Here is a 12,166-nt window from a genome sequence, read left to right on the forward strand (position 1 = left end):
ATTGAATAAATTAATTGTTTTGTTAAAAATGTCAGGTGAGGCTGGGCGAGTTGACTTACTTTCTTCTCTCAAGGGTACCTTCATCGTCGTAACGATGTTTGATTTCATCTAAATTCGATATCAGCTGATTGAATGTTTCACGATCGATGACCAAACAGGTTACACCCTCAGGTGAATCACAAATGATGTTGGCTGTACGTAAATCATCCCTAAATGAAAAAAAAAACAAATTAGAATACAATTATAATAAATAATATTGAAGACAAATGATTTTAATAAAAATAAGAAAAAATAGAAAACTTACCCTTGCAAGGCCTTTTCGCCAAAGAAATCACCTTTGCTGAGAATTCGTATGAATTTCTCTTCCTGAGTGCCGGGTTGTTTGATTGTGACTCGTACCTGGCCTTTGGATATAATGAAGAAGGTGTCACCTCTTGCCCCTTGGCGTACTATATAATCACCCTGTTGATAATGAGTTTCTTCCAATACATCGGAAATCTTGATGAGAGTATCTTCCTGAAGATTTTTAAATATGGGCACACTGAAAAAATAAAAATAAAACGATCAGATACAGGAAATTACGACATCAAAAATCAGGTTGTTGTAATTCATAAAAAACACACTTTACAAAGTAATGAGGAAAAACTAATGAAAAGCCACATAAAAAGTGCAACAACAACAATAATAATCAAAAAAAAAAAGTAAATAGCATTTCGATGCATAAATTTGTGCAGACTCCAAAAATTATCTCATCTTGTCAGACGGCGGCGGCACAATTCGCAATTCATAAATACATCCCCACCACTTACTGCCATTCCCCCATTCAGCTAGTCAACGAACTTCGCAAGACGCTGTTGATGATTTTCAAGAGTAACCAACATTTATTTGCTTGGCAGCTTGGGTTGGTTGTCTGTCGTTGTTATATCTGCCTATTATGATGAAGAGGACGTCACTGACGTACATACATAGATCCGCATAATGCGGTGATCTCAGCTTCATCACCATTATGTTTTTTTATTATTATTTGGAGGAAGTCATTTGTCGTTGAGAGCACCATTATGATCATCAGTCTGAGTGATCTCCATTGCCTTCACATCACTGTGCGCATGTTTCATTTACTTTTAGGTCTAATGCTGCTTTTCCATCAAAGTGTGTTTTTATTTGTGGTTATGGCCAATGGAAAGAAGTTGGTGGCAGTGCGGTTATGTGGCAAAGCGTGCAGCGTTATATGTGCAAAAAAAAAAACGAAATCAGAGAAAGTTTTATTTGTAAAATAATTTTCAAACATCATTGCTGCCATAATCACGAAGCAGTAGTTTTTTTTCTAATTTTTAGTCTGGGGTCTTTCAAACAGTCGAAGACAGAAATCATCAAAATAAACATGACTATGGCGCTGGTGATGATGAGACACAGGCCAGTCACTCACTATCACCACTTATGCTTAGCAACATTGCCGCCACCTTCTTTTGCAGCTACCGGCTGCTTGTTGTCTGTCTTCGATTGGACAGACCATTATTGCCAAGCGTCGAAATGGCAATCTAAGCGCAACCAACGAACCATCTAAGCTCTCCATCATCAAAACAAATCATTCAATCGAAATGTACGAATTCATGGCATGGCATTTTTTCGATGTAATTTTTTGTTTGTTGGTTTTATCAGAAGACATCGATCGGAACGTACATCATTTACACATTATGTTTGTGGGCCGATATCGAACAGTGGTTTGAAGCATCATCGCTTTGAAGAGAATTTATTTGAAATTTTGTTAATAAAAAAGTGAAATGTGTAACCGTGGGCAATTTGGGCTTCATGATAAAAAACAAAGTAATTATGAAGAAAATCGATCGTGAAAAGTCGACTTTGCGATTTCCTCAAAGATCAAAAGTCGACTTCGACTATAAGACTTTTTAATACAAAAAGTCGATTAATCGAAAGTCGTCCTTCTGCCTGTCTGGCCGGCTGGTGCGCACGATAATTCTCGAAGGGAGTAACCGATTTCATCCAAACTTAGCACATCGTAATATTTCAACCAATCTTAGTTCTAGTTCGAAGATGGGGAATATCGGTCCACTCCTTCTGGTACCTCACCCAGAAAATGGTCAAACTTGTGCAAGCAATTAATCTTATAATATCATATGAGCGGACTATGCGATTTGAACTATATTGTACAAAGTATGGTCCTCTTATCTTTACCAAGCCTTGATCAAGTCCAAAAATGGGACCTTTTGGTCTACTCCTTCTAGTACCTCCCGCACAAATGGTCAAATTTGTCAATATTTATGAATCCAATATCAGGCGAACGGAATGTCCGATTTAACACTAGAACGCCGAAGGCAGTCATTTTGACCGCTTTCCAATTTCAAGTACAAAAGCAACTGTGCATTTAATTTTTTGTACCTCATAGAATTACGCTTATTATAAAAAAATCATCAAAATTAAAAAAAAAGTGTCATTAAATGCACAGTTGCTTTTGTACTTGAAATTGGAAAGCGGTCAAAATGACTGCCTTCGGCTTTCTAGTGTTAAACCAAACTTTGCCCAACTTATTATTATCCTATCCGTAACAAGCCTAGATCACGTCCGAAGATGGGACCCATGGGTCCACTCATTCTGGTACCATCCCCACAATTGGTTAAAATTATTAATATGTTTAAATCCAATATTAGGCGAATAGAATGTCAGATTTGACCAAACTTTGCACAACCTATCATCTTTACCAAGCCTTGGTAAAGTCCAAAAATGGGACCCACTGGTCCACTTCTTCTGGTACCACCCACACAAATGGTCGAAATTTTCTATATATAACTCTATAACTCTGCACTACCTATTATTTCTACCAAGCATAGACCAAATGCAAGGGTGGGACCCGAAACATATACCTTATATAAAGCGAATAATAAAACTTATGTGTAAATTCGAAGACCTCCGCATATATAAAGCCGACATAAGCGTTGTTTAAGTTCTCCCTTCCTTCCCTCTCAGTAACCACTCCCTACGACTTTGAGTAGGAAGCTGAATCAGAAATCGAATTTCGAACCGATCTTTGACAGTTTAATCTGGGGATCTATGTAATTCATATTTTGGGTGATCTAGATAGATTTAAAGAGTTAAGAAAAATATAATTCAAAGGAGAGGTATTTTATATGGGGATAGATCTGATATCGCCTGGATACAAAGTGCTAATATATTTTAGAATTGTGACACGTGTTCTGCAGCTCGAACAAATGGTCCAAGCTATTTTTGACTCTGACCTGGGACACTTCCAAATAATTGAACATTCATCAGCAGAGCTGTAGGGTTAAAAGTCGCTTGTTTGAGCATATGCGTGAGAGCTCGTTTTTGGAATTTCTCCGAAGGCTCCTGGCCAGAGCTCCGATTTGCTCGATTTTACTCGCGAGTGAAAAATACTCCCGAGTGGGAGTACGAGAAGAGTACGAGTTTTTAAGGAGTATACTCTTCACTCTTTTATTTTGTTTGGGAGTGCTCGCGAGTACTGTTTATTGAAGAAAAAGAGTGAGAGTTAAAACGTTCGAAATAGAGTAAGAGTTCACTCTAAGAGTGAAATCGAGTGGACAATTAAATTTGATTTTTTGGTTGTTTGTATGTGCGTAGTAGCAAACTGTTCATGTTGTTGATCTTTTGTGTGATGTGGGGAGATAGATCATATACATCATTACACATGTGACAAGTTAGAAACCAAACATCACAAAACAAACAAAGAACACAAACAACATCAAACGGAACAACGGTATCAAAAACAAAATAAATAAATAATAATAAAAGAGTACTCGACAAGAGTGGAATCTGCTCGATTTCGAGCGAATTTCACTCCCACTCGAATACGAGCGAAGCACTTGCGCTCTTATTTGAGTGGTAGAGAAAAATAGAGTAAACTCGTTTTACTTTTTCTACTCGCAGGAGTACTCCCGCTCGAATTCGAGGAAGTTTCACTCTTTACTCGAATTCGAGCGAGCATTTCGGAGCTCTGCTCCTGGCACTCAAGCGGTCAAAATTTACCAGCCTATGTACGGTCGCATATGTGTGAGACCTCTCATTTTCTTGTTCGTTTTTAATATTTCTCCCAAGACTTCTGGTCAAAATTGACCTCCAATTTTGGTCAAGAACCATGAATCGTCACCTGTGGTGATCTTTGCAGCCATTGTCAAATTTAAATTTTTTTTATTTGGAATGAGTCGATTTCATTGTTCTTTCTAAACTTTTTTTATGGCTTCGCACACATAGTATCTCGCGATAATCGGTTACACTAAATATGAAATAAATCATTTTATTTCTATAACTATTTACTTCGGTACACCCTAATATCACACATGCATTGTTCACATAACTTTATGATGTTTTCGTCATATTAATGCCGTTGCCGTCGTCGCCGTAGTGGTCGCCTGACTTTACTTTGTTTCCTTTCCTTGAAACCAAAACAAACCGGCAAATCAAATTGCTCTTCTATTTGTTATTCATTGTGCAGAAGAGTTAGGCGGCGCAACAAGTTGTTGACAATAATAAAAACGTTAGCGTAACATTGTAAGCCTTATCGATGGTTGACTTGCGGCCTAAACAGTTTCTTAAATGGCAATGCGTATTTATTATTATTATTTTTTTGTTTGTTGATATAGTAAACATTGATTTCACTTTTGTACGATGATGTTGTTATTGGGGATATACGCACCATTCCATGAATGCAGCTCCGCGTGGTAGTTTGTTGTTGTTGTTGTCGTTGTCACTTGAAAGAAATGCGGATAAAAACAAAAGCGGTTTTGGCCAGTTTGGGGACTCCATGCATAAATACGTACATAAATACTTTGCCACCTCAATCGAAAAGACATTAGATGGACTGTCAGCTCTGTCCGTCCGCCCATCCATCAGTCAGCTTTAAGGTGGTTTGTGCAAAATGCAGAAAAAACCAGCATTGACTTGTTTGGACGGTGGTGGTGGTAATGAAGGTAAGCTGAAATTTTAATGTAACTACTTAAAAACTAAATACGCTGCGCTGTTGTATGGCGAGAGCATTGGGTGGTGCTGTTGGGGAGGTTGGTTGCTTGTGGTTCGTGTGCTTACCGCCGCTGCTGTTGCTGCTTGGTTAAGGTCATTTTGTTGGCGTTTTATTTGGCTGTTGTTGGTGTTTTTTCTAAGACATTGGTACTTAAATTTAAAAAATGTGTTTTTGTTGTTGTATTTCTTTTTATGGTCACCCCAAACAGCTTTTTGGTGCGTTTAGTGCCAGGCGAATATTACAAAACAATTTCATGAGGTCGTTATGCGTTTATTTGGAAGTAGACAGAGCAACAATAACAACACACAAAACAAAAACTAAAAGAAATTCCGCAGTTTCGTCAAATGATGCGCGTTGTGGTTGGTTGTTGAATGAAGCCGAGGAAATTGAAAGTGTTGAGAACTAAATGCGGTGCTATTTGGTTAAATGGAGTTTCTTATTCGGTTATGCGGAAAATGTGCATTATGTAACTTCCTTCATAACCAAGACGAGAAAAGAAACTCCATATTATGTGTGAACTATACTTTACTTTATTATTTATGGTTAATTACAAAAACAGATTTGTTGGTTGTCCGTAGCCAACGATGGGGAAATTTGTTTTTCACCTTAAAAGGTTTGTTGTCGATGTCACAAAATATGGGTAATATTGTGTAAAGAATCATGATTCACCCTTTGACGTTTTTGATTGTGTCGAAACTATTTCAACTGTGGCTATTTATTTTTAAATGAAGTTCAGGGAAAACGATGACTTCGACACCATTGCTGACTTTGAGCCTGAGTGCAACTAAGTTAAAGTTTGACCAGCAAGAGTTTACCGATATGTCCTTTGGCTAAATTAAGATATATTTTGTCCACTTTACCCAAAATATTAACCGACCTTTTACAAAAGAAATAGGGGTCTTCATTGGGCAGAACCGGTCCTACATGCAAAATATCTTACATAACTGCGACATACATGTCTAGATCGACTCAGGTAGTCGAGATATGACAATCAGAATACGTAAAAATAGGTCTAGGACAAAGCTATAATTCCCTGACAAAATAGTTGTGTAGGGCATAAAAAATTTGATTTTTTGGGGCGATCTTATGAACTTGGTCGGCTCAAGACCCTGACATACCTATTTTGTTAGGGTAAGGCAGTCCTAACATAAGGCAGTAAAGTGTGTTATATATAACATGAACTCAAGCAATGAAAAACATCTCTCATTTTTTCCACTCACCTTTTCAGGAAGTCAGTATATTCGGCTTGACGTATTAGACCGGTACGCATCATAATCGTTTGGAAACATTGTCGTTCAATGGCCCAAAGTTTACATTCTGTTATGGCGGTAATTGTGGCGGTACGCTGACAATTATACAAAATGGCCAATTCACCCAAAACCTTGGCTCCCGACAAGGTTGAAAGGTATTTGCCCTCACGGGAAACTTCCACACGGCCATCTGGAATGAAATAAAAAAATAAATGCACACAATTAGCAAATGTTTCAAATACCAATGTATCCACTACAATACTAGAATGCATGCCATGTATCTAAATCACAAAATCTTACCCTCATCTTCATTTTCATCATTATCTTTGGTCGTATCTATCGTTTCAATATCTTGATCCCGTAAATTCCCGGTACGTCGTTTCCGGGCATATGTGTGTATGGGTACAATTAAACGTGGCCTAGGGATGGCAAACTCATTATTCGCCCTTTGAGAATTGCGACTTGAATTGGAGTTAGTACTCATATTCGAAGAGTGACCCGATGATGTAGACGAATCACTGGCTTGTCGTGTGTGATGTGTGAGTTTTGTATTTAGACTTAAATCTTCAAATTGTTGTGACATAAATTCGGGAGTATTATAATTCTTAGTATCGGATTTAATATCCAAAGATATTTTACGATTTTTAGGTACTGGTGGTTTGGGTGGTGGTGATGGTTTACTAATAAACCCATTAAGGGGTGTTTCGTGATAATTGTTATCCCTGTACATCGCTGAAGAGCTGGAGGATGGAAATCGTACCGATTTCGAACGATTTACCGCAGCCAAGGAACGAGACTTGGTCAACGGTATGGATGGTGTTGTGGAGGGATGCCTAATGGTAGCAAATGTCTTAAAGTTATTATCACAGTTATTGCTGCTACCATTGGTCTCATGCTCTTCGGCAGCATTCAGGTCAGGAGTGGATAATAGCTTTTCCCTTAGGGGTTGTGGCTGTTTTGATATCACAGTTGGAATGTCTTCAGTTGTGTGACCTTCTGTGGTCGGGGCAGTGTTGGTTGTTGGTGTTTCTCTGAACCATGAATTATTCGAGTCAATTTTTGTTGGTCGCGAATTATAGACCATAGTTTGAGATCGCTTTAGGGAGGGAGGTTTAACAGATATCTGTTGACGTGGTCTGGCCGGTCGTTTCATTGTACCGGCATTTGTTGTCGACGAAGATTCCTCTTCTTCTTCATCGGGATCTATCCAATCGTCCCAGGTGGGAGTTAATTTAACGGGTTTGGGCCTTAGTGCTACAGTTTTGTAGGCATTTAAATTCTTAATGGTTTTGACAATATTTTTATCGGCAGTTTCTCTTTCCAGACTGCGTATCTGATCCAATGTCATTTGATATTTATTGAGGCTGGAGACACCTTCCTTAAGGAAACTGCCACCACCACTACTACTACCACCATTGTTGCGTACCGCCAATGTGGCAGCCTTTGGATTGGAATTGGACGGAAAGGATGAGATATTGGAGGGTTTCTGCATGGGCATCGATCTTGTACTGCCTCGATGTTGGTTGAAATTTTGTTGGGCCTGATACCAATTGGCCTCGTACAGCTCCACCATGGCATTGCTGCGGTCCAGTGAGAGGCTGGCATCGACCGCCTTGCCCGGATAACGTTCGATTTTCATTTTTTATTGCTAGTTGTTGTTGTTTTAGTTATATTTATTTGTTGTTTATTATTTCATAACACATTCAAGTCTTTGTGATCATCATCATCAGACCAAAAATAATCGCAGGAGCACTAAAATCGATCATTTGCGAAACACTTTTTATTCATCATTAGTACGACGTTTTGTTATTAATTTTGAAAAAGTTTTGTTTACGATTTCATTGTTGGCCCGGGTTAAGTACTATGCGGCGGCGAAGGCGCCTTCAGCTGCTGTGGCGGATGGTGCCGGTGTCGGCCCCCACACCAATGGATGGGATTTGTTCATTTCACAAACAGAAGACACATTTGGAAGCTAAATTTCGATGTTTCTTCTTTTGGTATTTTGTTGTTATTTTGCATAAAACGAGGTTGTGTTCAGACCGACCGACAATCGGCTAGATGGATGGCTAGATCCCAAGTAGTAATTATTCACTTATTCATTCACCACTTCTTCTAAAGAGACTAAATAACAATTCAATTCCAATTTGATTTGAAAAATTGTGGCGAAAACCTTAAAAAAATAAACGAAAATTGTTGTTTGGTTGGCTCGTTCGTTCGTTGGCTGATCGTTTCGACGATGTTTGCGTAATCGAAGAGAAGAAAACAATTCGTACATTGCATACCAAAATACTGATTATGTTTTTGTTGTTTCCAAACGATGCCGCTTCTGTTGTTATTGTTAATAGTTTGTTGTTGTAGTGGCCGTAGTTGTTGTTGGCTATTTTGTAGCAATTAATATTACAACATTTTATGGCAAATACAACGCATCACCAATTTTGAATATAATTATAAAGCAAAAACAACAACTATGGCCTAATAAAACACATTCAAGTTTGGGTGTGCTGCAGCAGGCTGCCGGCGCTGCCTTCATATTACGAATGCTAATTCATTGCCTGAAGAAATTCTCAATGACTTTGTCCGCGAAAGCGATGACATATTGCTGCCAGTGACGTTTGATTTGTGGCGGTGGTGGGAAAGTTTTTGTGTTTGTTTTTAAGTCACACAATGACAATGAACGGCGAGGTGAAGTGGGGGAGTTAAATTCACCTTACATAGTGTTGGTTAATAAATCACTTCAAAGCGTTTATATTTTATGAAGTGATTAACGCGTAACGTACTCTGCTTTTTTTTATCTGTTACGTTATCATGGCGGCGTGCTTGTTCGTGAAACAAAAAAGGTCGATAAGAAATGGCAACTTGAGATATGAATTCAAATCTTTAACTTGAAAAAAAAACACTTGACATGTGAAAAATCTGCGTGCTTTTTGCTGGTAATTAAATAGATAGTGATTGTTTTGACGGCAGTAAAAAAATAAGAGGGAATTTTGCAAACAAAAATGGTTGGAAAATGTGGGTTTAAGAACTATATTAAAAGAAGATCAAATTTTATTGGAAAGGATGGTAGTTATCACATCTCTTACTGCAAATATGGCACAAATACGTTTTTTACGTATTTATTTTAAGCGTCCCTACACAACTATGTTGTCGGGGTATAGCTTTGTGCAGCCCCAAGAGATTGTAACGCCGCGAAATATTGGTCTTAGACCTTTTAGTATACCGATCGTCACATCTCGACTAGCTGAGTCAATCTAGCCATGTGTGTCCGTCCGTCTGTCCATTATAATTTGTAAACACGATACAGTCCACAGTTATGGACCAATCTTCACCAAATTTTAAATGTAGGACGGGTTCTGCCAAGGAGGGCTCCCATTGTTTTTGTTAAAGTTCCATTAATATTTAGGGGATGGAATGTACCAAAAACTTTATATTTGCACCAGGAAGGGAATCAAGCCAAGGAATAAGTATGGCTGTTTTGATGAAGACTGGATTCCAATTTTATTGTTGTGTGTACGCGTAAATATTTAAAGCTGTCTATGTGTTAAGGTATTGTTTAGTATTACTATTTCCCGGAAATGTCGCGCTGTCGGTTGCTCGGTGGTGTTGATATAATATGAGGCAATTATTATGTGCAGAACATCACATATTTTACACGGTGAAGGGCATCGGACCAAATACTTAGGACGGTTATTTATATGATTATCGGTCAATATTTTGAGGTGACCAAATTTATATTTTATTTACCTCAGGAAAAAAAGATTTGGAAAATATGCGTCAGTTAGAAAGTGAATCTGTCGACCTATTATCGGTCATGAGCGTGCAATTATCACGAAATATTGCCCAGTTTCAAAATATAGAACCGCAGAAAGTTAGATTTTCGTGGTAGTTGTGTAAGGTATCATATGGTCCCCCGTCCCATTATACTGCTCCGCTCACTGGTTTAATAATGAATTATGTAATGTATTTTAGTATATTATTTAAATGAACTTCGTATATATGACGAGTTCATAAGGAGTTATTGTCCGGGGAAAATAAAGTCGTCACAAGTGATCTATGAACCCAAAACAAAACATCAATAGAACGTGTGGGTCTTTGAAAACGAGGCAAATCCAGCGCATGCTGTTCGTTGAAGAAACCTTTCGAAGTAAATGAACGCCTGTTTATTGGACAATCTGCCCATATGGCGCCTCTTCCGATTGAGTAACTTAGGGCCGTACATCGCAATTTTTTTTTGCCGTAAGTCATTCAGTGTGCACCGGACACGGCGAGCTCTCATACTTCGGCAGAAACCATCTACTTTTTTGCCGGGTCAAAACTTGTAATTTAAAGGTGCCTTAATCGAAGGGGTTATTACTTCGACATTATTAGACCACAAATATATATTAGCTCGCATATTACCTTGTGATTACTAGTTTGGGTTAGAATTTAAATATATTTAAAGCCCAAATCATGTTTGTATTTGAAGAAATCAACAACATAATTTTTTACAACTGCCACCCACACAATGATCTGGATTATAATGATTTCAAATAGTTTCCAAAAAATCACACCTTCGTAGGTACGTACGTACTTTGTAGTGATGACGTTATCGAATTTCAAATTCAACAATTATAACTTGACTTCTTGAAATTGTCTTTTGTTGTGCCAATTAATACCTTTCTAAATCAAATAAATAATAATAAAAAATTGTTCAATTGGTCTGGTCTATTGCCAAATAAAACTGGTTTATTTGCATTAGCCACAAAAAAATAAAAACATGAAAAAAGTACTGAATACAGACGGATAATTAGTCATAGCCAGCTTGACCGGTATTTTTTTTATTATTTTAATAACTTGAACAAAGTTTAAGTTGTCTTCGATTTTTTTCTTATGTCTTTTTTTATAATTTTAAGCTTATGTTTTGATATTAAAAAAAATTAATGGGTAATTGGAAGAATTATTGTAAATTGTATAGTTTTGAGAATAAGTATTTTTCGATTTATTTATCCACCGAGCCAAGAGAACTGATGCATGCATGTGTATTAAAATTGGCTTGATTTGTCATAGAAATAAAAAAAAAACTTGATTTGAATAAAATCCAAATGGTAATAAGAAACGAAAACAAACGAATTTATTTATTTTGGAATAATATGACTAACAACGCTGCCTGAATAATTCAACACAACAAAGCCACAAATAAAATAAATTTGTATGCAACAAAAATAAATTTAATATACACTTGTAGTGTATATTAAATTTATTTTAGAAGGCTAAGGACTTTTCGAATATATAAGCGGAGATATATATGTTTTCCCCCCAATGTCTAATAATAAGATTTAAAGTTCGATATTTTAATACACTTCTCGTGGCTCCATTTTCATTTCATGTTTTAAAATGTTTTAATTTTCTTCATATTCACGTCTAAATAATCTTGACTTTGTTCTACAGTCTTCTTTCTCTCTAAAAAACATTTTTCTTTTTGCGACTGTTACAAAAACAAAACTAATTATCTTAATTGTTAAGTTTTGTAGATCCGTGACCGTAGTCATTAAATGCCGCATTATCACCGTATTTTATAACCCTCAAATTCATGCCACTCAGTTGTGTTCAAGATGTGAAAAAAATGATACAAATCATAGTTCACAAAGTAGAGAGGGATAGAAGAGACAATCAACCAATGGATGGATAGCTACGGGGGAAGCAAAGAATATGAGTATTCTGAGTAGATCTAGACAAGGTCGACTGGTACATAAAACAATCATATGGCATGGACAATTCAAGCTAAGAGAGAACACAAATTTGCAAAGCAATAAAAATGAACTATAACAGCAGGCAACTGGAAGGCTTTTATTTAATTGCCAGCTGCCCCCCTTCCTGGTCGTATAATAAACCATTTCGCAAAGGCATAATAATTGTGCTCAGCTCGAATGGT

The 12,166-nt window shown here is 37.2% G+C and overlaps 1 protein-coding gene across 1 annotated transcript in view; it reads right to left on the minus strand.

Annotated features, from left to right (window-relative positions):
- The window catches only part of LOC133333884 (cGMP-dependent protein kinase, isozyme 2 forms cD4/T1/T3A/T3B), a 34,101-nt gene that overhangs the window by 2,468 nt on the left and 19,467 nt on the right, over window positions 1-12,166 (minus strand). The window contains exons 3-5 of the mRNA XM_061542194.1: window positions 6,229-6,448; window positions 305-541; window positions 60-209 (exon numbers count right to left, since the gene is read on the minus strand). Coding sequence (XP_061398178.1) covers window positions 60-209; window positions 305-541; window positions 6,229-6,448 — 607 coding nt within the window. The remainder of the gene's footprint in view (window positions 1-59; window positions 210-304; window positions 542-6,228; window positions 6,449-12,166) is intronic.

This window comes from Musca vetustissima, unplaced genomic scaffold (assembly GCF_032173495.1).
Source record: "Musca vetustissima isolate MV318-11 ecotype Yass unplaced genomic scaffold, APGP_CSIRO_Mvet_v1 utg1463, whole genome shotgun sequence".
NCBI lineage: Eukaryota > Metazoa > Arthropoda > Insecta > Diptera > Muscidae > Musca > Musca vetustissima.